Here is a 25,102-nt window from a genome sequence, read left to right as displayed (position 1 = left end):
AATTGTCCCCCAGAGTCTGCTTGAAAACTGACACTTTTGAAAGTGTCAATCTCCTGGGCCCTCACATTTCTCAAGGTGTTCTCTTCCGAACTCCACATTATTGCTGTCACCTGTAGTGACCTGAAGGAAAGTAAAAATAAGCACTAAGGAGCGTTCAATGCTCCCCGCTGAGACCACCACCCGTGGAAGGGAATTCAACATCCTTGCCACTCTTACAGTAAAAACACTTTACGCAGTTTAAGGTTAAACCTCTTTTTTTCTAATTTTAATGAGTGACCACGTGTCTAGTTAAACTCCCTTCCGCAAAAAAAAGTTTTATCCCTATTGTGGGGTCACCAGTATGGTATTTGTAATTTGAAATCATATCCCCTCTCAAGCATGCCTTCTCCAGAGAGTTATGAGGAAAGGTTGTGAGCACTGAACTTATTCTAATATCCTCCAGACCCTTTGTTGCCCTTCTTTGTACTCGCTCCATTTCCAGTACATCCTTCCTGAGGACTGGTGCCCAGAACTGGACAGCATACTCCAGGTGCAGCCGGACCAGAGTCTTGTAGAGCGGGAGAATTATTGTTTTATCTCTGGAGTTGATCCCTTTTTAATGCCTGCCAATATTCTGTTTGCTTTGTTAGCAGCAGCTTGGCATTGCATGACATTGCTGTGCCTTTCATCTAATAGGACACCCAGGTTGTTTTCCATCCTAGATTCCCCCAGAGGTTTTCCCCCAATGTATAGATTGCATTCATAGTTTTGCAACCCAAATGCATTTTTTTTACATTTTTATACACTAAACCTCATTTGCCATGTAGTTACCCACCCCATTAATTTGTTCAGACCTTTTTGCAAGTTTTCCACATTCTGCAGAGAAGTTATTGCCCTGCTTATCTTAGTATCATCCGCAAATACAGATACTGAACTGTTTATCCCAACCTCCAGGTAGTTTATGAACAAATTTAGTAGGATTGTTCCCAGCACAGAACCCTGGGTGACCCCACTACCCATCCCTGACCATTCCGAGTATTACCCATTTATCACCATCCTCTGAACTCCCCCTTGTAGCCAGGTTTTAATCCACGTGCTCACCCTATGGCCCATGCCAACGGCCCTTTATGTTGCACAGTAAAAGTTTATGGGGAACTATGTCAAATGCTTTTTCAAAATCCAGATACACATCTACGGACCTTTTTATCTAGATGGCAACTCACCTCCTCATAGAAAGTTAATAGATTGGTTTGGCAAGAACGATTCTTCATTAATCCATGCTGATTACTGCTATTGATACCATTCTCATTACTAAAATCTTGTATATAGTCCCTTTTATCATCCCCTCCAAGAGCTTGCATACTATTGATGTTAGGCTAACTGGTCTGTAATTCCCAGGGATGTATTTTGGGCCCTTTTTAAATGTTGGTGCTACATTGGCTTTTCTTCAATCAGCTGGTACCATTCCAGTCAGTAGACTGTCAGTAAAAATTAGGATCAATGGTCTGGCAAATAGTTGACTGAGTTCCCTCTGGTGCAAGCCATCTGGTCCCAGTTATTTATTAAAGGGGTTGTAAAGCTAAACATTTTTTCACCTTATGCATTAAGGTGAAAAAACATCTGAGAGTGCTGCCACCCCCCCCCAGCCACCCCCTGTTTTACTTACTTGACCCCTCAAAAGTCCCGCGCTCACCTCCGACATCCTCTTCACCGCTCAGCCTGGCCGTTGATTGGCTAGATTGGCTCACACTGCTGTCAATCGCATCCAATGATGCGGCGTGCCAGGGGACGGGGCCGAGTGATACAGTGAGCAGCTATAGCCACCAGCTGTATCACGGGCGCGTGCCTACAAGTACTTCTCACCATGTGAGGGAGCTTGCATGAATGTGAGAAGTAATTGCGGGGGAAAACCGAGACAGCCGCCGAGGGACCCCAGAAGACCAGGTTCGGGGCCACGCTGTATAAAATGAGCTGCACAATGGAGGTAAGTATAAAATGTTTGTTATTTAAAGAAAAAAAAAAATCCTTTTTAATGTTAAGTTTCCCAAGTCTAATTTTAATTCTGTCCTCTGTTAACTATGGAGGTGCTTCCTGTGATGTGTCATGAGGATTAACACTGCAGTTTTGGTTACTGAAGCCCCCCGGTTCCCTCGTGAAGACTGAGAAGAAGAATAAATTCAGTACCTTCCCCATCTCCCCATCCTTTGTAACCAGATGTCCCTCCTCATTCTTTATGGGGCCAATATGGTCTTTTTCCCTTTTTTTGTTTACATACTTAAAGAAATTCTTGAGATTTTTTTTTTTTTTGCTCTCCTCTGCTATGTGTCTTTCGTGTTCTATCTTAGCCACCCTAATTACATTCTTACATTTCTTGTTGTGTTTTTTATAAAGTCTCAATGCTAATGATGATCTCTCAACCTTGTATTTTGTGAAGGCCTTCTTTGCTTTTATGCTTTGCCATGTTGTCCCATGGTGAAGTCTCTATGTTGGGCTACATTCCCACCGACGATTAGGGCCAGTGTGAATAGTAGCGGCAGGATTTAGAGATTCTTAGCGGCTTTCACTATGAGATGTCGCTGGTGGCTGCAGCTATTCGCGGCTTTCTGCACAGCCAGCAATTACCTTCAGTGATTGCTGCTAGAAGCGCTGTGTTCCCTTTGAACCTATGTTGGCTTTTATGACAAAAGCATTTCTACTTGTAAACTCTAGGTGGCAGGACAATACTTAACCCTTTCCCGCCGAGCGTACGCAGATGTGCGTACTCGGCTTCCGGGGGGTATACCGGGATGATGCCCGCACCTGCAGGCATCTTCCCGGTACCGTTTTGTTCAGCGGGCGATTGGCTATCCAGCGATAACAACCGATGCGGCTAAAAGCCGCTTGGCTGTTATGCCGTCCCCTCCCGCCGCTGTTACCGGTGCTCCCACTCGATCGGGAGCACCGATTCCTGCTGCGATGCCGCTGGGGAGGAACTGGAACGAAGCCGTAATCGGCTTCGTTCCAGTCTCCTCATAGTAAACAAGGAAGCGACGTCATGACGTCACTTCCCGTTTACTCGGCTGCCAATGGCGCCGGTTTAAAAAAAATATCCGGTATTCAGAATCGCCGTTTTCAGCGATCTGAATACACTGAAGTGTAAAGGAGGGGTGGGAGGTCTTTTAGACCCCCGATCCCTCCATAAAGAGTACCTGTCACCGCCTATTACTGTCACAAGGGATGTTTACATTCCTTGTGACAGCAATAAAAGTGATCACATTTTTTTATTTTTATTTTAAACAATTTTAGTCATTATAAAAAAAAATAAAAAAAATAAAATAAATTTTAAAGCGCCCGCCGTCCCCGCGAGCTCGCAAAGCAAAGAAAACGCATACGGAAGTCGCGCCCGCGTATGTAAACGGTGTTCAAATCACACATGTGAGGTATCGCCGCGATCGTCGGAGCGAGAGCAATAATTCTAGCACTAGACCTCCTCTGTAACGCTAACCTGGTAACCGTAAAAAAATGTTTAAAGCGTCGCCTATTGAGATTTTTAGGTACCGTACTTTGTCGTCAATCCACAAGTGCGTGCAATTATAAAGTGTGACATGTTTGGTATCTATTTACTCGGCGTAACATTATCTTTCACATTATGCAAAAAAAATGGGATAATTTTACTGTTTTTTTTTTTTTAATTCATGAAAGTGTCCCTTTTCCCAAAAAGTTGCATTTAAAACACCGCTGCGCAAATACCATGTGACATAAAATATTGCAACAATCGCCGTTTTATTCTCTAGAGTCTCTGTTAAAAAAATATATATAATGTTTGGGGGTTCCAAGTAATTTTCTAGTAGAAAATATGGATTTTAACTTGTAAACACCAAATTCCAAAAATAGGTTTAGTTATGAAAGGGTTAAAATGCCATAGGACAAACTATGGTAAAAGGTAAGGGTGTTGCTGATTCTTGTTGACAAAGCTTGGGTCCATTGTTTGTCCAAGAGCTCCTCTAAAGAAACTAAAAATGTGTACTTCATGTTTTAGGACTTGCTAAATTACTGAGCTCAACAAACGCTCCTATAGCGTTTGTAAAGCGTTCGTATGGGCGTCAGACAGGCATCAATGAGCTTTAGAATGGGGCATTTTAACTTTTCTAAAGTGCTCCCTAAACACCATATGCGTGGTTTTGTAGCATTTGATGAGTGTTAAAACTGCTCCACACTGGAAAGTGATAGATCTGAAACTGCCCCAAAACCACGCCGAAAACACCTGCCAAGCGTTTGCGGAGCATTACCATAGACTTGAATGGCGTTGAAAAGCTTCAGCGCCTCCTGACTCGACATGAAGCTTCAATTTTGAAGCCTCTCTTTTTAATGCCTCTCAAATGCCTGTTCTTAAAGAGGAAGTAAACCCTGATTGGTTTACTTCCTCTTTTTTTCCCTGCAAAGGTAAAGCATAATGGACTACTATGCATCGCATAGTAGCTCATTATATGTCACTTACCTGACACAGGAGCCAGCAAAGTCGCCGCTGATCCCTGTAGTCCGCCGCGTCCATCTTGCTGGTGGCGTCTCGCAGCTCCGACCAATGACAGCGGCGAAGCCGCGATGACGTCACTCCCGCGCATGCGCACGGGAGTCGCGCCTCGCAGCTCCGCCGCTGTCATACGGCGGGGCCGCGATGACGTCACTCCCGCGCATGCGCACGGGAGTCGACAAATTTGGCAAATCCATTCTTGGATTTGCCGCATTTAGTGCGCATGCGCGCCGCTGTCTACGGCGCATGCGCCGTAGACAGCGGTGCCCATTTTCGGGCAAATATCTCCTAAACCATATAGGTTTAGGAGATATTGCTTGGACCTACAGGTAAGCCTTAATCTAGGCTTACCTATAGGTCCAAGTTGTTTGGAAGGGTTTACTTCCTCTTTAAGCCAATGCGAACTAAGCCTTAGATTGACAGCACCCTCACTGTACTGTATCTATGGAAGAGACGTGCAGTCACCCAGGGACAAGAAGATTACAGAACACCTCCAACTCTTTTCATAACATAGGAGTGAGGTATTCAGTAGCCCACAGCATTTAACTTGGAAGACCAATAACCTTGTTTGAAATTTCAGTTCAGTGTACAGGAAATTACAGGGAAACTGTATTTCTAGCAGGTTCAATAGGTATTTTTCAGATAAAGAAGGGCCTGCCCTCGCTACCTAGAATTACTTATTGGTCAGCGAGACTAATCTTAAACTTAATGGAATCACAGAAAAAGGGCAGAGACAAGCTAAATTTTACCAGGAAAGAAAAGTATGTGCATGTAATTCAAGCAAAAAACTTTTTTTGTATAAATGGAATAAATTAATTTTTAGAAATCTGTAAAGGGGTACTTTTGAAAAGAGGTCTAGCAATGCTTGTTGGTTCTCCCATGCTATATTTAAAGTGGTTGTAAAGCCACTTTACTTTCTTAATTCAATCCCGTGTTCCAAGTTATGTTCATTATAAAAAAAGTTGTAGCTTTATACCTGATTTCAGAGTGCCGACCGGTGCTCACATGACTGCCAACCACTCTCCTTACCGATTTGAGAACTACAGCAGGAGGGGCTGAGAATCCCCTGCTGACGTCAGCCGGGAGGAGAGGAGAGTGTCAAACGGTCACGCGAGCGCCAAGAGGCGCTCGGAAATAAGATATAAAGTAAATGTATTTTATTTTTTTTATATAAAGTACATACACTGGGCCACATAACTTAATGGAACACGGGGATTCTATTGGGAAAACGAAGTTAATATAGCAGCGGGAGGGGCGGGGGGCAGATCGACCAGCTGACAGGCAGGGAGGGGGGGGGAAGGTGGAGAGGGGTGAGACATCAGGATGACAGAGTCCTGTAAACTGACTACTGTTTCGTGGCTCAGCAGTCATGATAAATGTGGTCAGTTTACAGAGGGGATGGCAGCACCAGGCAGGATCAGCCAGGTATTTTTTTTTCTTGGGGTTACAGGCACTTTAAGTTGGAATCCAGAGCAAGTGGGATGATGTTAGCTTCCTATTAACCACTTGCTGACCAGCTCCTGTACATATATGCCGGCACTTTGAAGAGGGATATCTCGGTAACGCCAGCAGCTGCTGCCACAACCGAGATATCCATCTTTTCAGGAGCCGGTCGTGTTTACAATAATGGGGATCTCTTGGCGGTGGGAGAGGGCCCCCCTCCTGCCACTCACCTGCGCCCTCCGCCGCTTACCGGAGCCGTCGGCAGTGGCGGAGGTGATCGGATCCTCTTGGTGCCTGGGTATGAAGACGAGTGAGGCTAAGATGGCCCCCACCCATCTCCATGACATAACAGGGCGAAAGCGACGTCAAAACATCACTTCCTCCCATAGCTCTTAAAGGAAAATTTTTTCAAATGACAATTTATATATATTTTTTTAAATTACATTTTAGTCCAAATATGAGATCCGAGGACTTTTTGACCACAGATCTCATATTTAAGAGGGCCTGCCATGCTTTTTTTCTATTACAAGGGATGTTTACATTCCTTGTAATAAGAATAAAAGTGATCCAGATTTTATTTTTTATTTTTTTTAAAACGGTGAAAAAAATGTATAAAATTAAGTCAAATAAATAAAATACGTGAGTAGCACCCGCATATGAAAACGGTGGTCAAACCACACATGTGAGGTATCACCGCGATCGGTAGAGCGACAGCCCTAGACCTCCTCTGTAATGCAAAACATGCAACCTGTAGAATTTTTAAAACGTCACCTATGGAGATTTTTGAGGGTAAAAGTTTGACGCCATTCCACGAGCAGGCGCAATTTTTAAGCGTGACATGTTTGGTATCAATTTACTCGGTGTAACCTTATCTTTCACAATATAAAAAAACTATTTGGACTAACTTTACTGGTGTCTTATTTTTTTATTAAAAAAACTGATTTTTATTTTCCAAAAAAAAGTGCGCTTGCAAGACCGCTGCGCAAATGCGATGTGAAAAAAAGTATTGCCGTTTTATTCTCTCCAGGGTATTAGAAAAAAAACAATATATAATGTTTCGGGGTTCTAAGTAATTTTCTAGCAAAAAAAACTGTTTTAAACATGTAAACACCTAAATTCCAAAACGAGGCTAGTCCTTAAAGAGGAAGTAAACTCTCCCACTCTGATGTTTCTTTTCATTTAGTACATCATTATAATAAGTAATTATCAGACTATAGCCACTGTAATCCAGCCCAAATCGCATATTACTTACTGTTTAAAGAAACTTTAAAAAACTTGTTTCCAGGGGTTAGGCAGCGCCATCTTAAGTATTGTTTTCTGTGTCCACAGTGGAGTATATTTCCACCCTTACATTAAGCACTTCCTGTACTGTTAACCAAGCCTCCTTCTCAATCCAACGTTTCTATGGCAACCCTGCTTCCCTGTTCATAGCTTACTTGTTTATTTCATAGTATTTACTTGTGCCTATGTCTGTTTGCCTTTGTCAGACTTATCAGCTTCAGCTGATAAGACTGCAGTAATGGCCAAGTTTTGACTGTATGCGAGGTCACATGGTGTGTATGAAGAAGCTCTGAGTGATTAGGAGAGTTCAGTTGTGTGCTGTAGGAAGTCCTGATAACAGATAGATAAGCACATAGAGAGTGTGCCGTAAATCAGGGGAAATCTGGGCATGCTCAGTGACTTCATTCTACAGAACAACAAGGATAAGAACAATACTAAGCAAGTAAGGAGATATCTATCAGCAGTGTTCATTAGGGTTTTTTATGCTGATTTACATGGGACAAAGTTGTGGGGGAGGGTTTACAACCACTTTAAGTGGTTAAATGATCCCAAATTATGCTATATAGAAACTCTGTAGTTGGGTTTAAGTAGTGTGAAACTTGTGTCTCTCCAAGAACACATGCCCCGACATGATTAGAGTTGTTGTTGCTTGTGTTCTCACATCCTAAATTACTGGCTATGCAATTCAGGTTTAAAATGGCAAAAGCTTCAAAGACTGAACTTTGTGTTTTAATGATCATTTCCTATTGCCATTTTGTTGTAATTTTGTTTGCACCATTTAGTATGCATCTATAAAAATAATAAAAAACAAAAACATAAAACTACTTGCCTTGTGTCTTTTAGGCTCGGAATGTCAACACTGGAGAACTCGCAGCAATTAAGGTGATCAAACTGGAACCAGGTAAGAAGTCAGTGGTGCTTTTATTTTCTAAAACTGGTGAAAGGGGGGGGAGGTGGGGGTGTGAAAAATGGGTATCCGTACATAAAATAGAAAGGTGAATACAAATAAAAGGATTAGGATCCATTCAGTGGCTTTTGTTGTATACATGTGCATATGCATATTAGAGTGTGTATGCTACTGGTTAAAAGCTTTATGACATGACTCATTTTGTAGTTCATTTAATTTTAAGCAGTTTAATGCCAGTAAATAACCTAAAACGTTGCACATGTAGCAGACTGACAGAAGTAAAAATGGTTAGAACCTATTTAAAAACTGAAAAGGTCGAACTATAAGGTAAATTTAAATGACATAAAAAAGCCTTTTTCAGCTAACAACTACTGGATTCACAGTGGAAGTAATCTTTAGCCTTTAACCCAGGGCTTGACAAATTTGCTTGGAATCTAGGAGCCAGCTAAAAAAGTTAGGAGCCAGGTCGGTAACGGCGAACCGGACCTGTCCCTGGCCTGACATGGAGACGACTGAGGGGAAGATGGGCCCCCCCCCCCCCCGTCTCCAAGTCATTGCCCATAGCACTTAGAGGGACCTTTTTTTTTGTTTTATTTATTTTTTTACATTTTTTTTTCAAATGACAAATTTTTTTTAAATTGCATTTTAGTGTAAATGAGATGTGAGGTCTCTCTGACCCCAGATCTCATATTTAAGAGGACCTGTCATGCTTTTTTTCTATTACAAGGGATTTTTACATTCCTTGTAATAGGAATAAAAGTGACAATTTTTTTTTTAAAAGAACAGTGAAAAAATTGAAAATAAAAGTTAAAATAAATAAGAAGAAAAATAATAATTTTAAACGTGCCCCGTCCCGCCAAGCTCACATGCAGAAGCGAACACATACGTGAGTAGCATATGAAAACTGTGTTCAAACCATGCATGTGAGGTATCGATGCGATCGGTCGAGCGAGAGCAATAATTCTAGCCATTGAGGCTCCTCTAACTCAAAACATGCAACCTGTAGAATTTTTTAAACATCGCCTATAGAGATTTTAAAGGGTAATAGTTTGTCCCCATTCCACAAGCGGACGCAATTTTGAAGCGTGACATGTTGGGTATCAATTTACTCAGTGTAACATTATCTTTCACAATATAAAAAAAATTAGGCTAACTTTACTGTTGTCTTATTTTTTAATTAAATAAAAAAAAAATTCCCAAAAAAAGTGCGCTTGTAAGTCCGCTGTGCAAATACGGTTTGACAGACAGTATTGCAATGACCACCATTTTATTCTCTAGGGTGTTGGAATAAAAAATATATATAATATTTAGGGGTTCTAAGTAAAGGGAAGGAGATGAGCAGGCAGTGAAAACAGGCAGGGGAAGCTTCATTAGCATTGCTGGTTGTCATACCAACGGCCACCACAAGAGGGCACCAGATTTCAGAAGGAAGCATAGAACCGCAGAAGGCCTCAAAGCCGCGTCCTCAATTACCGGCCGGCGGCGGCGTGGCCCAACGCGATCAGGCCGGAGGGGTGCACAGAGACAGGATACCTCCCAGCTGTGCTGCCCCAGGCGCCAGGTCGCTAATTCTAGTCGCAAATGTGACCTGGCACCTGGGGTTTGTCGAGCCCTGCTTTAACCACTTGACCTCTGGATGACCCCCCCCCCGATACAGCACTGCATTACTTTACCTGAAAGTTGTGCGACACTGTACCCAAATAACATTTATGTATTTTTTTTCCCCACCAAAAGAACTTTCCTCCACAACCGGATCCATCCTCGCCCCTGAGGCTATAGGATGGTACCCGGGCCTCGCTGACGAGAACGAGGTTTCGCCTGTAACGCTTCTCCTTGAGAGCTGGACCCTAGGAACCAGGATTCTTTTGGTCTTGCTACATTACCTAAAGCTGTTCCTGAGGAGTGCTATAACAGTCCAAAGGAGTGGAACCCCTTTTAAAGGGACCCGGTCTTTGAAGGTTACTACGTAGCCTGCCGTGGTGAAGTTTGGATCTGTCTGTTTACAGCAGTATACAGCAGCATCCTGCAGCGTGGACAAGGTAAGGGAAAAGGCTGAGCCTTTTTCCTTCTATATTCCTTGTATGCCTGTTAGAATGTCCTCTATTGGGGGTAATTTACACCACTCAGCAGCTCCAGGCTATATAGCTTCTGGGGTCCCAGCGGAGGGGGTTCTTAATGTTTTTAAGGTTTTTTAATAGTATATAGCCGTGGCAAAAAACAAATATATTTTGATATTCTGTGGATGGCACAGCTGCTGAGAGGTTTAAAAAAAAAAAGTTTTTAAACCATGGCCCATTGCTGCAGGGACATAAGTTTAGCAGCACTTCCACTTAGCAGCATGGGAATGCCTGTGTCAGGAAACTGCTGAGAGAACCCCCTCCTGCCCCTCTCTCCCCCTCCTCTCTTTCTAGAGTATGTCCTTACAAGGACATCGTCACATACCTGTACATACTGGCCCCCAGAGACCGGTGGCTATGGAAGAGCGGTGTCTCCCCCCCCTCCCTTTTAGGTCTGCAACGATGGACCCGCTTGCCACAAAATAGGCATATTCAGGGAGAGGAGCGAGCATCGTCAAGGGACGCTGAGGGGGTGTGGCCGGGGTCACGTGGCACCATGTACGGGTGTAAGGTCCACATACAGCACACGACTCAGAGGAGGGAGAGGTGCTGTGGACGCCAATTAGCTTTCACCTGAGGCAATATATCAGATACTCTCCGTTGCAGAGATCTCCCAACTGAAAGAATAGTCTGAGACACATTAGTGCGCTGGACACGTAAGGTGTAATACAGGCATTTCCAGTACAGGAAAATACTGATTCTTTCTTAGCATTATTATGGTGACCTTTTTTTGCTCGAACTGTTCTAAAACAAACAGTGTGCTTAGAGCTATGTCTTCCAGACCTACGGTAAAAGTACCTAAGGTGTCACCCCCAGTCGCTGGGAACCCCAGTCATGCTTCCATACTGTCATCCTCTTCGGAGAGATCAGACATGGCAAGCCAGGGTGAGCCATTGAAAGCTAGCGGTGGTGCAACTGCTTCATATACTTCAGCCCCTGCATATGTGACTGTAGATGCATTTTCCTCTGCCCTGCAGGGCTTAGAAGGAAGATATTAACTTGGGCAGAAGAGAATGTCCCATGCCTATCGGCAGTTTTCATTCCGTGAGTAGAGAAATGACAGGAGGACTATTTAAGTCGCCAGCAGTTATTCCCAGGAGAATAGTCTCTTCATCCCAAAAATTTTTGGGCTATTTGCCAAAGATGGGGGACTCCGGACGTAGACCTTCTAGCGTACAGATTCAACACAAAGCTAGTCAACTTTGTGTCCAGGACAAGAGACCCACTCGCAGATGGAACAGATGCATTGGTGACCCCGTGGCATCAGTTCTCATTGCTCTATGCATTTCCCCTGATTCAGTTGCTGCCTCGACTTCTTTGCAGGATCAAGCTGGAAAGAAATTCTGTAATACTGGTAACACCAGCATGGCCCAGAAGGTCATAGTACGCAGAGATCGTAAAGATGGCAGTGGAGGGTCCATGGCCCCTCCCACTATGGACAGACCTGCTATCTCAGGGGCCAATACTCCATCCTACTTTATGAACACTAAATTTAACGGCTTGGCTATTGAGACCCACATTCTAAAACGTGGGCTTTCCAGGTCAGTTATCTCTACTTTAATTAATGCTAGGAAGCCAGCTTCTAGAGCTATATATTAGAGTCTGGAAAGCTTATGTTTCCTGGTGTGAATCCCAAGGGTTGGCACCCACGGAGATATATCATAGGCAGATGAAGTTGGTCCTGAGTAATAATTAAGGGCCAAGTCTCAGCCTTATCAATTTTATTTCAAAGACCACTTGCTACGCATTCTTTAGTCCGGGGTTTCATGCAAGGAGTGCTGCAGATTAATCTGCCAGTTAAATCACCCTTAAGCCCTTGGGACTTACATTTAATTTTGTCTGTGTTACAAAAACAGCCATTCGAACTGTTACAGCATATTCCTTTAGTCCTTTTGACAAGAAAGCTGGTATTTTTGGTTGCTATATCCTCAGCAAGGAGGATGTCGGGATTGGCTGCTTTTTCTTGTAAAGAGTCATATTTGGTTATTCATGAGGACAGAGTGGTGTTACGCCCTCGTCCAGGCTTTTTGCCAAAAGTGGTTTCAGGCTTTCATCTGAATTAAAATATTGTCCTGCCTTTGTTTTTCCCAAAACCATGTTCCAGGGAAGAAAAGTCACTACATTGTCTTGCTGTAGTGAGAGCAGTGAAGATCTGTTTAAAGAAAACTGCTTAGATTCGTAAGACTGACTTATTTATTCTGCCAGAGGGTCCTAAAAAAAAAATTAAGTTGCACTCTACCAGAGCGGTTGGTGCTTCTTGGGAAGTGTGTCACCAGGCCTCCATGGCTCAGATCTGCAAGGCCGCGACTTGGTCTTCAGTACATACATTTACAAAATTTTATCAAGTGTATGTAAGATGGAATGAGGATATCGCCTGCGGGCAGCAGTATAAGTACTCAGGTCTGGGGGTTACCCTACGGGTTGTGTCTTCCTCCCCTCAAGTAACATTGCTATGGGACATCCCACCAAGTAATTACTTGAGGCTCTGCGTCCTATGATGTACAATAAAGAAAATAGGATTTTTAAAATCGCTTACCTGTAAAATCCCTTTCTTGGAGTGCATCATAGGACACGCAGCTCACGCCCCTCTGTTTTATGGGGTGAGAGTATATTGCTTATATTGCTTGGCTACAGAAACTGAGGTACTCCTGGAAGGAGGAGGGGTTATATAGGGGAGTCAACTTCCTGTATTGGATTATACCAGTATCAACACCTTGAGGCTCTGTGTCTTATGAAGTACACCAAGAAAATCTTTTTACAGGTAAGTTGTTTTAAAAATCCTATTTTCTGTCTTTCAAAAAGTGTTTTCTAGTGCTAAACCTTTCATTCAAATTTTAAATTGCTACATTTGTAAATTTTAAAAGCCAACATAAAGGAATAGTAGTGGTAAAAAAAAAACCCTTGTGGATTTAATTAACCTTCTTTTTATTTTATTTTTTATTTTTTTTCTCTTTTGGTAAATTCTCCTTTAACCACTTAAGCCCTGGACCATTTTGCATCTAAAGGACCAGGCCCCTTTTTGCGATTCGGCACTGCGTCGCTTTAACTGACAATCATGCAACAAGGCTCCCAAACAAAATTGGCATCCTTTTTTTCTCACACATAGAGCAGTCATTTGAGTGGGACTCCCATCTATGAACTAATTTATTATTTTTTGTGTTTCACAGGATTTGGATTTTATACGTCACATATATTATTCACTTTTGTTCCTTCACGGTTTATTTTCTTTACATTAGTTTATAATAATTGTATTATAGCTCACTGTCACAGTGACCTACATTTTTTAGCGCTACACTTATTTTTATCTTTATAGATCTGTTCAGTGATGACCTATCTGCAAGAGGTAGATTTTGGGGGCCATAATCATCTGTAAACGCATGTCTTCATGTGCCGGTTTGTTTCCAGGCTCATTGAAGATTTCTGTAATTGCAGTGAAAAATCATTTTTTTTTTTTTTTTTTTTTTTTTTTTTGTGAATCTTCCCTTTGGGTTGTCCACAGCTCCAGAGGGTTCACAAAGCTTCTAGCCCCAGTGCTGGGCTTGCTGAAGACACCTCAGTAATCGTTACCTCAATAATCTTTGCTCAGGAAGCAATCGATTCCAGGGATTCCTTCGATATATTTCTGCAGGAGTAAGCTGTGTTTAGGTTGAAGTACGTTCCCCACATAGTCCTACTCCAGCTCTTGGTAGTAGATCATTCTCTCTGGCTCGAACTTGAAGATCAAGGCAATGTGTTGCTGGAGGGCTCTGTTCCAGGGATGTTGCAGAGCAAACAATTGGTGGTTTATATTCTTGCTTTTCAGGAATTTTGAAGGTAACCACTGATGCCAGTCTCTCCAGTTGATTTGAGGGTGGCTACAGTTCAGTGGACGGTCTCCCCAAGGCGAGTATACTGCTCATAAATATCTTGGAGCTTTTGGTCAGTACGCCTTGCTCTGGATTATGGTACAAACCAGTTGTAGGTTCTATCCAGAAATGCCTCTGCAGGTATATATATCAACCACCAGAGGTCATGCAACTCACCACATTCTGTCTGGGACAGTACAAGTGCTGTCTCTATCGCCAATACATATTCCAGATAGAGTAGTGGCAGGGGGAACACTGAAGGTGAATCTACTAGATTCAAAGTTCTACAACAAGTTGGGGCAGGTGTGTCCGGGAGAGGGGTAGATGCACTGGTAACACCTTAGGGACAAGTTCTCCCTTATTTGATACTTTTCCTCTGTTTTGACTTCTGCCACCTCTTTTGTGAAGAATCTGGGAGGTGGTAACACTGATATTAGTGTTGATCTAATTAGCTCAGGAGGGCTTGGTACACTGACATAGCGAGTCCTGCGGGGGTTGCTTCTTGGACACTCCCAATCCAGTGGGACCTATTGGTCTTGAGTTCTCTATCTCAGCACTGTTAAGCCCATGGAAACCAGCTTTGGGGAACTTCAATTACAGGACTTGAAAAGTGACTGGGAGATTTTTATTTTCTTCTTTCTCCAATCCACGTTAAGGGTCAGTTTGTCCCTATCCATTTTTGTCCAGAAGCCGTTGTTTCTTACTGCTTGATTCTTGTTACTTGGACAGTCCTGCCTGTTGGGCCACTGTTGTGTCCTTGGGACTTGAATTTGATCTGGACTGTCCTCGCAGAAGCTACATTTTGAACTAACTGGGAGAGTCTGTTAGCTCTTTTGTCTCGGAAGGGGGCTTCTTTGGTGGCTATCACTTCATTAAGTGGAGTGTCAGAGTTGGTGGCGCTTTCATGCAAGGAGCCATTCTTGGTCTTTCATCATAAGATGATGTTGCGTCCTCATCCATTTTTATTGCCTAAAGTGGTTTATAGTTTTCACTTGAATCAGGACAGTGTTTTGCTTTTTACTTTTCTCCTAATCCATAGTTGGCAGGAGAGAGCACTACATACTCTAGGGGTAGTTTACGCGCTCAGGATCTACTTGTGTTGTCGCCACAGGTCAGGAATCCTGGTTTGTGCTGCCAGAAGAGCCCAGGAAGGGCAGGCAGCATCCGGTTCAAATATTTTGCAGTGGTTCTGCCAGTTTATCATTGATGCCTATGGTTTAAAGGGCAAAATACTATTTTTTTTCTGGGGAGAGATCCTCTACCAGGTGTGTGGGAGTATCTTGGGCCATCCGTCATCAGGTGACAGTGGCCCAGGTGTGCAAGACCACTATTTGGTCTTTGGTTTATGCATCTACTGGATTTTTACCAGGTGGATGTCAATAACGTGGAGGATACCGCCTTTGGCCTCAGCGTATTACAAATAGCAGAATCCTCTTCTGGTGACAGTTTGTGATGGTGTCTTCCTCCTCTCAAGGCTATTGCTTTGGGACGTCCCAAGTAGTTATTATAATAACCGGCTCTGTCTCCTGTGATGTACGATAAAGAAAATTTGGATTTTTTTTTTTACAGCTTACCTGTAAAATCCTTTTCTTGGAGTACATCACAGGACACAGAGGCCCCTCCCCTCTTTTGGGAATTGATTGCTTGCTACAAAACTGAAGTGTTTCCGGTGTAGGAGGGGTTATATTTCTGTTTGATTGATCTACCAGTATCCATTCACCTATAGGTGCCGTATAACCCAAGTAGTTATTCTTATAATAACTGTCCTCTGATGTACTTCAAGAAAAGGATTTTACAGGTAAGCTGTAGAAAAAAAATCCTATTATTCCTTTCAGTTCTCTGTGTTTTACTGACGATCAGCAGGTGCCGGAGGACATCGAGTGTCCTGCACCCGTAGATTGGCTCTACTGTGAAGTTGGCCACTGGAGTTGCATACGTTATCTGCAGGCAGAATCACGTATATATACGTGACCCTGCGCACAGATGCCACCCTGTAGCAGCAAAAGTGCTATAGGGTGGTCAGCAAGTGCTTAAAGTTGGTTTAAGCAATTTTCATGTGTTCTTGTATAAAATTATAATATTGTACTGCAAGAAATAGTATTCTTTTATAACGGTGGCAAGAAAAGCGCTTAGAGGAGAAAAAATTTACCATTATAATCCTTAAAAGTTTCCTTTAGAGAAATCAAAAGAGCGCCTACTTGATAACTGGGGAAAACTTTGACAGGAACAGGTCTGACTCACCAAAAAACAATAGTCTGTTTGATGGATGACTTACAGGGCAACTGCTTTGATAATACTGTATAACAGTGAGCGCAGTAAGCAAGTTAAACTGTGTAAAAAAACAAAAAAAAACTGAGCTGTTGGTTTTACAGCTGCACATAAAGCTATTGCTACAATGGCAAAACAGGAGAGAAAATCTTGCATGCGTCCGTCATCAATGCCAGTGGGCTACTGAAAACTGGAAGAATGTCTTATGGAATTGAAATCTTCTATCCAGTTATCGCCATTAAGTGGATTAAAAGGGGATGGTTCTTCAGTGTTTGACAAATGCTCTCCAACATGGTTAGGAAGCATGATGGTCTTGATCTCTTATTGGATCCAAAGTGAATGAGTAGCACTGAGGGACTGGTAGCCTGATCCAAAAGACCTACCGCAACATTTTGCAGTGCCATATTGTACTCTGATTTTTACTTGATAGTCATGAGTGCACCTTACAGAAAAATCATGAACCAAACCCCCTTCAAACTATGTGAAAACTAATTTAGAATAATTGAACAAGATGGCAGACTTCAGATCATGAAAAGGCCAGCACGGTGTCTGCACAAAAACCCCCTACAGGATGGTTTTGGATGATGGAAAAGGGATGACTGCACTACTGTAAAAATTGTCTTAATTTAGAAAATCGCCAAACAGCGTAAAAGCATCAAGGAGGAGGAGGGCGACCTGCTAACATGCTTCTAGCAGTATTAACCACTGTTTTCAGACACACTCATATAAACATACTCGGTACTCATCCACGGATTAAACCAACAGGGCAATTGGGGCAAAGGGAAAAGAAAAGAACCCACCCACAAAAGTTGCACATGTATGTGCTAGAGATAAAATTAAAGCGGGAGTCCGCCATTTTTTTTTTTAAAAGCCAGCAGCTACAAATACTGCAGCTGCTGACTTTTAAAATAATGACACATACCCACCCAGCGCGCCGCGATGTCGGCACCCGAAGCAGATCTCTCGATCGTCTCTCGGGTGCTGCCGCCGCCATCTTGGGTATGGGAATCAGGAAGTGGAGCCTTGCGGCTTTATTTCCCGGTTCCCTACTGTGCATGCGCGAGTCGCGCTGCGCAATAAGGATGGTCCCCGCTGTCTCTGGGATCCGTGTGTTTCCCGGAGGCAGCGGGGAACCTTCGGAAAGGTGCGTAGATTCTGCGGAAAGGGGCGTAGCTTCTGCAGAATCTACGCCGGAAGTGGGTGCAGATACCTGTACTGTACAGGTACCTGCACCCCCTCCCCCCTGAAAGGTGCCAATTGTGGCGCCGGAGGGGTCCAATGAGCGGAAGCTCCACTTTAGGGTGGACCTCCGCTTTAACCACTTAAAGACTAGCCTTGTTTTGAGATTTTGATGTTTACATGTTTAAAACAGTTTGTTTTTTTGCTAGAAAATAGAACCCCCAAAAATTATATATTGCTTTTTTTTTTCTAACACCCTAGAGCAGGGGTAGGGAACCTCGGCTCTCCAGCTGTTTTGAAACTACAAATCCCATCATGCCTCTGCCTCTAGGAGTCATGCCTGTGATTGTTAGGGTCTTGCAATGTCTCATGGAGCTTGTAGTTTCAAAACAGCTGGAGAGCCAAGGTTCCCTACCCCTGCCCTAGAGAATAAAATGATGGTCATTGCAATACTTTTTTCACACCGTATTTGTGCAGTGGTCTTACAATCACACTTTTTTTGGAAAAAAAATGTTACTTTTTTGAATAAAAAAATAAGATAACAGTAAAGTTAGCCCTTTTATTTTTATATTGTGAAAGATAATGTTACGCCAAGTAAATTGATGCCCAACATGTCGGGTTTCAAAATTGCCCACCACTTGTGGAATGGCGTCAAGCTTTTACCCTGATCTTTTATCTCCATAGGCGACATTTAAAAAGGGTGAGCAGGGGGGCCTCTCCCACCACCGTTATCGGTGGTCTCGGGGCAAATCCGCTGCAGAGACCACCATTATCGTAAACGCGACCGCTTCCTGCAAAGATGGATATCTCGGTTGTGGCAGCAGCTGCTGCCGTTACCGAGATATCCATCTTCAAAGTGCTGACGTATATGTACAGGAGCCGGTTGGCAAGTGGTTAAAAGAAAAATATACATACAAATTTCAATTTATAACAAACATTCAAAACCCTTAAGAGTAATAATATCCAATCTTGCAATGCTAGATTAAAACAAACTAACTATACAAAACATTGAAACACAAACACAGAAAAGGTGGTGGGGGGGGGGGGGGGAGAGATTGGTGGAAATATCCCTGATAAAAAATGTGTGACATCCCACTTAAAATTCAGCCCTATGGGCCTTATGGTTTGCATCTGGAAAATCCAGAATACCTATTTTACAGAGAAGTCTAATTAAATCACCTCATCAATACCAATTTAAAAAACCCTAGTTCATCCACATCTGGAGTATGTGGTGCAGTTTTGGTCACCAATCTTCAGGAAAGATGTGCTTGAACTGCAGAGTCCTGAGAAGGGCTACAAAGCGAATAAGAGGAATGGAGGACCTTGGTTATGAGGAACGATTACAATCATTAAGCATATTCTCTCTGTAGACGAAACTCTTAAGAGAGGAGTATATGATTGCAATATACAAATGCTTAAATGGTGACTCATTCTACAACATTGGGGGGAAGTTGTTAATCTTAGGTCTTAAAAAAAAAAAAATGTGGCTACACATTGAAGTTGTACAAGCAGCAGTTCAATCTTAACCACCTGCCACGCAGGCCAACTCTGACACTTCTCTCCTAAATGTACAAATCATATATATATTTTTTTTTTGCTGGAAAATTACTCAGAACCCCCAAACATTATATATATGTTTTTGTTTTAGCAGAGATCCTAGGAAATAAAATGGTGGTTGTTGCAACTTTTTATAGTTTTTTTTATTTTTTCGAAAAAGTGTTTCATGCATTAAAAAACCCCCCAAAAAACACTAAAGTTAGGCCACTACACTTCCAAAACCTCACTCAATGTAATTGCAGAAACAGGGCTGAGGAACTATTTGAGAAAGGGGACAAAAATGGGAAGCTCTTGGCATACCTGACTGCAGAAACACAGACATATGTGGCTATACCTTGTGTTTATTCCTCTGAGGTTAACATGGTGAGTGATAGGGAGGGCATCATGCAGGTTTTTATAGCATATTACGCAGTCCTTTATTCTGCTATCCCACCATATGACAAACAGGTACTGACTGACCTGCTGGGCCCCCTCCAGATCCCGGTGTTGCCTGTTGAGGTGGCGACTAGTCTTGGGGCCCCCTCACAGACAGAGTCGTCCTCTGGGGGGGGGGATTCACTGGTGTTTTTTGTCCTGGAAAAGGCCTTTGATTCCATTGACTGGGGTTATATGACTCATATACTGCAACGCATGTGGTTTGGCCCTAACATCCTCAAATGGATCTCACTGCTGTATGAGCGCCTGGTAGCGGCCCTCTATGTCAACGGGGGGGGGGGGGGGGGGCTCTTTCCCCTGGTCTTTTTGGAACCCTTGGCAATTGCATTGCATTCCTCCCCCCTAATCCAAGGCATTAAGGTAGGCACCCTAACTAAAACCACAGCACTTTATGCGGACGACTTGGTTCTGTTTGTCAGTGACACCAGACCTTCTCTACAGGCTGCGTTGGCACTCTTAGACAGATTGACATGGGTCTCTGGGCTCAGGGTCAACTTTTTGAAATTCAAAATATTCCCCTTGCGCTCCCATCCTATCCCCCGAACAAGCAGGTTCGTTTTCAACCACAGTGAGGGTAAAATTTAGAAATAATAGAAAACTTCTTGGTCAAAGGAATTTTCAGACTCTGTGGTTTTCGTTCAGAAGTTACATTCATTTTATCAAATAACATTTATTTATTATCAGGTTGTACAATACACATTCAGATAACTTGAGTGTATACTTTTCATATCCAAACAATGTTTAAACAAAGAGAAGGACAGTATACAGTGAAGTCTATGCCAGGTTCTATTTCTTCTCTGATCTTGAGATGTCAACCACGTGCTTGAAGCATGTGTATCCACAAAAGAAAAATCGCGTAAAAAGGACAAGTCGGAGTCTACAGAATACTCCGGGTAGAGAAGAGGAAAGGAAAGAAGGAGAGTAAAGATGAAGAATAAGGAGGGGTGGGGGAGGGGGGGAGAGGTGCCTCACCTCAGTAGCCTGTTCATCTGATCAAGGTGGGTCCTCCCGAAGGTGCCACAGCTCCCACACTTTATCGTGGGCGTCCGTTCTATCTTGCATCCTGGCCGTCATCCTCTCCATCAACTCCACATCTTTAATTCTAGCGTATAGGGTATCGTCGGAAGGGGGGGTCCTCTTTTTCCAATTGAGGGCGATGAGGCACCGTGCCGCTGTGAGGATATGTCGAACTAACTTTTTACGGGGAGTGGATATCTTAAGTTGGGACAGTCCCAATAGGGCAAACTTGGGACCCATAGGGATCTGTATACCTAAGAGGTTGATTAGAAGTTGTTGGACCGCGTTCCAGAAGGGGGCGATTAATGAGCAAGTCCAGTAAATGTGGAAAAGGGTGCCCCTATCTCGCAGACATCTCCAGCACCGGTCGGAAGTGTTAGGATAGATGGTGTGGAGTACATCAGGGGTCATATACCATAGGAAGATTATTTTATAAGCATTTTCTTTATATAACGTGCAGAGCGAACTTTTTGCCGCCTGTGACCATATCACCTGCCACTGTTCTCTGGATATGTCCTCATTGAGGAATTTCTCCCATTTTAGCATGTATGCGTGTTTTCCGGTGTTGTCCATGGAGTAGACATTCAGTATTTTGTAGATATTGGATATCAAGCCTCGTTGAGCTGTACCCGCCAATATTAGGCTTTCAAATGGGGTTGGGGGGGAGAATTGTAGGCCAGGCGCTATGGTCAGGGCATAGTGGCGAATCTGCAAGTAACTGTAGAATGCCTGGCGAGGTAATTCATGCTTAGTCTGCAATTCAGAGAAGGGTAATAGTTTACGTGATCGTGGGTCTATCAAATTCCCATAGTGGAACAAGTCCCGCGAGGACCAGGGGTATGACATTTGGTGCGTAAGGCTATCCGGCACTGAGGGGTTACAAATAAACGAAGTTAAAGGCGACTTGTCTGAGGACAAAGCATGTGAGGGCGCCAGCCTACGCCAAAGTCGGCGAAGCTGTGACATGGGTCCCAACATGCGTTCAAGGGGCACCTCCACATTCGCACTCCACAGGAGACTGTTTGGGTGGGTAGGGGCCATCCAGATTTTTTCAATTTCTGTCCACCTATTATACGATCTTTGAGTGAACCATGATGTTATTGCACGGAGTTGCGCCGCCTGATAGTACTTTAGGAGGTTGGGAAAGGCTAGTCCACCATCCGATCGGGCCGACATCAGGACAGATTGGGGTATTCTATGCCTTTTGTAGTTCCACACAAATTTGAGTAAGTCCGATTGTAGTTTTTTCAAATGTTTGTAAGGAACCGGGATGGGTAGCGTTTGAAATAGATAAAGTAACTTCGGGAGGATCGTCATCTTTATTGATGCGATTCGGCCTAGGAGGGAGATTTTGTGTTTTTTCCATGATTGGAGCAAATTTCTAACCGAGCGAAAGAGGGAAGGGAAATTCTCCTGATATAACGTGGTAAACTTGAAGTTACATTCATTTTAAAAGCAGAATGTTAAAAAAAACAAGTGAAAATTTCAAACAACATTCTTTCATTCAGTGAATGTACAAAGATTTTTTGTCTGAAAATTGATCTGTGTGGCCAGCGATTTGCGGTTTTTTGCATTTTTTTTTTTTTTTTTTTGATCGATTTGTTGGCCAGATTAATAAAACACAAATTGCTGCAAAAACTCATTGCATGCTTTTCTTCAGCTTCTCCATTGCAGTGTATTGAACCAAAAAAAGCACAGTTTTTGCATAAAAAAAAAAAGTCCCTGACCCTTTTCAACTATACAGCTGCTGAAAAAACCATAGTTGTGAGCGTGTCCCATAGGAAACCATGTAAATGAACTGTAGTGCGTTTCTGCAAAAAGCACCAAAAAACAAAAACAAAAAACAAAACAAAACACAGGTGTGAACCAGGCCTAAGTCATTTAGTAACATAATGGGGTTAAAAAAACTAATATGAGCCCTTTATAGTACAAATAAAAAAAGCAGATAATCGCTACTGTAAGGGCTTAATTTTTTTTTACTGTAGAATTGTGAAAATATTTAATATTTACAGTAGCGATTATTTGCTCTTTTCTACTATAAAGGGCTCATGTTAGTTTTTTTTAACCCCATTATGTTACTGGCCGATTTAATCGATGATGAAAATAGTAATCGATTAGTTGTTTCAGGCCTAGTCCAAATATATATGACTTGACTGTATTTTTAAACACTTTTTGTGTATGTATGTATGTGTGTAGATATAGATATATATATATAGATAGATAGATTTTTTTTTTTTTTATCTATCTATCTTTTTTTTCCACACACTACTGCCCTGTGCTGGAAAGGCTAACTTATGCTATACTTTTCATAGTTTTGGTTTATCATTAAAACAGGGAAAACAGCATGTTATTCAGGGTAGTCAGGAAGAACCTTTGGGCGCTTCAAGCTTAAAGCTACTAGATATACTAGATGTCTGTTCCAGCAATATGCGTGTTACCATGGAGACAAGCAAGCCGTTTTTTTTTCTGTGCTTGCAGGAGCTAGAAAGCAGTGTGTGTGCCTACTTGGCGTACTTGATTTTTATCATAATGTTAACAAGGCTGGCTTACAGTGTACATTGGTGCTCCTGTGTGTGGGACATGGAGATATGTTGTAGACTTAGAGCATACACTGAATTCCTTCCTGTATCCTTTTAACCTCTTCCTGCTTGCTGTACTCATATATGCGGCCTCTTGGCAGGTGATCTTTAACACAGAGAGGTTGCATATATGCGCCCCATTAGTAAACATTTTTGTACTGTGTGGTGCCTACTTCCGATCGGGAGCTTTTTTCTGATCATGTCTTGTTTTATGTCCTTTTTTTTTTCACTGGAAAGTAAAAGCATAATGGGCTAGTATGCATAGTCACTTACCTGCAAACGAAGACCACACTGTCCCCCGCTGGTGGCCGCATCCATCTTCACCCCTCTTCCTTCTGGGGCATGAGCGCGGGAGCTGTCAGTCATGTCACTTGCTAGTGAAGAAGCAGAACCGAGGGCTGTTTCTTCACAGCACATGCGCCGATGACATCATTGGTGCACTACAAGGTAAATATCTCCTGAACGGCACACGATTAGGAGATATTTAAACTACCTGTAGTTACGCCTTATTATAGGCTTACCTATAGGTACAACTTGCGCGTTGGGGGTATGCAACCACTTTAAAGGGCCGGTAGGTGGCAGAAAGGGGTTAAATACACATTGAAGGTTCTGACTTTTCAGATTTCCACAACACAATGATGTATGCATGGCACTAGAGATTAGTGATAGAGCTGCAACTAACGATTAATTTGTCTGTCGACTAATCTATCGATTATTTTTTTGATTTAGTCAACAACTATCCGATTATTTTTTTTAATTATTATTATTATTATTTTTTTTTTTATGAATCTAGTGTTTTTTTTTTGATTAGCTAGTTAATCCTTTGGATAACCTTGAGAGTATTGTATTGGCTGGCAGAGTATTGTATTGCATTGGCTGGCAGAGTATTGGCTGGCAGAGTATTGGCTGGGTATGGATGGATGGCTGCTTTCATCCGACCTCTCCCCTCCACTGCACAGATCAGTACAGAGAGGGGAAAGAGAAACCAGCGTCATGTCATGACACCGGTTTGTTTACAAGTGATCACTCCGTCGAAGCGATCTCATTGTAAACACCTGGGTGTAGAAAGATGGCCGCCGCTTCGGAGCTAGGCCGAAGCCGAGGCCTCTCCTAAGGCCGAGACCGCGGAGCGCTCCGCGGATCGCGGCATGTACCGATCCGAACAGGGTGACCCGTTTGGATCACGGATCAGTGACGATACGTTGCACCCCTAGGGACGGCGGCACGGAGGGGGAGAAGAGAGGAGGATGGCAGCATGGAGGGGGAGAAGAGAGGGGGAAAGCAGCACGGAGGAGAGCGGAAGATACGGAGCACTGTGATGCATCGACGCTCTGCACGCATGTCGACATAATTGATTACGTCGACTCGTCGTGGCAGCTCTAATTAGTGATAAGCTCAGATGTATTTGGACCCCTGTCCGAACCCACCTGAGTGAGCCTGCCGAAAGCAGTCACTGTACTGGGCAAATAATAAGAGACTGAGGCATTCCCTGCCCTGCAATTGCACATATACATGCCCATTATTTACATGTGTCTTTGGGGGGTTGGAGAATGCCCTGGCCACAGATGATTGGTCCAGTACAGTCGCCACCTTAATATGCTGAAGGGGAGGCACAGAGGGGAAAACAATCTACATTCCCCCCACTGGCACTCTGACCCCCCCCCCCCCCCGTAGTGTACCCTGATCTCCCGGGACCCCTCCCCGCATTGCAGCCGGCCAGTTGGCTTTCTCTCCTTCCCTCCCATTGGTTGCAGCTGCTGCTCGGTAGGGAGGTCGTTCTGTGACAGGATGTAGAGCACAGTGTGTGTGGGGGGGGAGGGGGTGGTAAACGTGTTTACCAGACCCCTTCCTTTCCTTTAGTCCCTTTCTTTATCTAAAAAAAATAGACAGAGATCTATAGACAGAGGAATCCTGATGTCTCTCCAAAGCCCCCCCCAAAGAAAAAAAAATTAAATGTATCTGTATAAGAAAAAAAAAAATGAAAT

At 43.1% G+C, this 25,102-nt stretch overlaps 1 protein-coding gene across 4 annotated transcripts in view; it reads left to right on the top strand.

Moving 5' to 3' along the window:
• The window catches only part of MAP4K3 (mitogen-activated protein kinase kinase kinase kinase 3), a 783,526-nt gene that overhangs the window by 64,764 nt on the left and 693,660 nt on the right, over positions 1–25,102 (top strand). For all 4 annotated transcript variants that reach the window (XM_077486491.1, XM_077486490.1, XM_077486493.1 and 1 more), the window contains exon 2: positions 8,057–8,114. In XM_077486491.1, coding sequence (XP_077342617.1) covers positions 8,057–8,114 — 58 coding nt within the window. The remainder of the gene's footprint in view (positions 1–8,056; positions 8,115–25,102) is intronic.

The sequence above is a fragment of the Lithobates pipiens genome, unplaced genomic scaffold (genome assembly GCF_037356315.1).
Source record: "Lithobates pipiens isolate NorthernLeopardFrog02 unplaced genomic scaffold, aLitPip1_a1.2 Scaffold_18, whole genome shotgun sequence".
NCBI lineage: Eukaryota > Metazoa > Chordata > Amphibia > Anura > Ranidae > Lithobates > Lithobates pipiens.
This window is presented reverse-complemented; position numbering and strand designations above follow the sequence as displayed.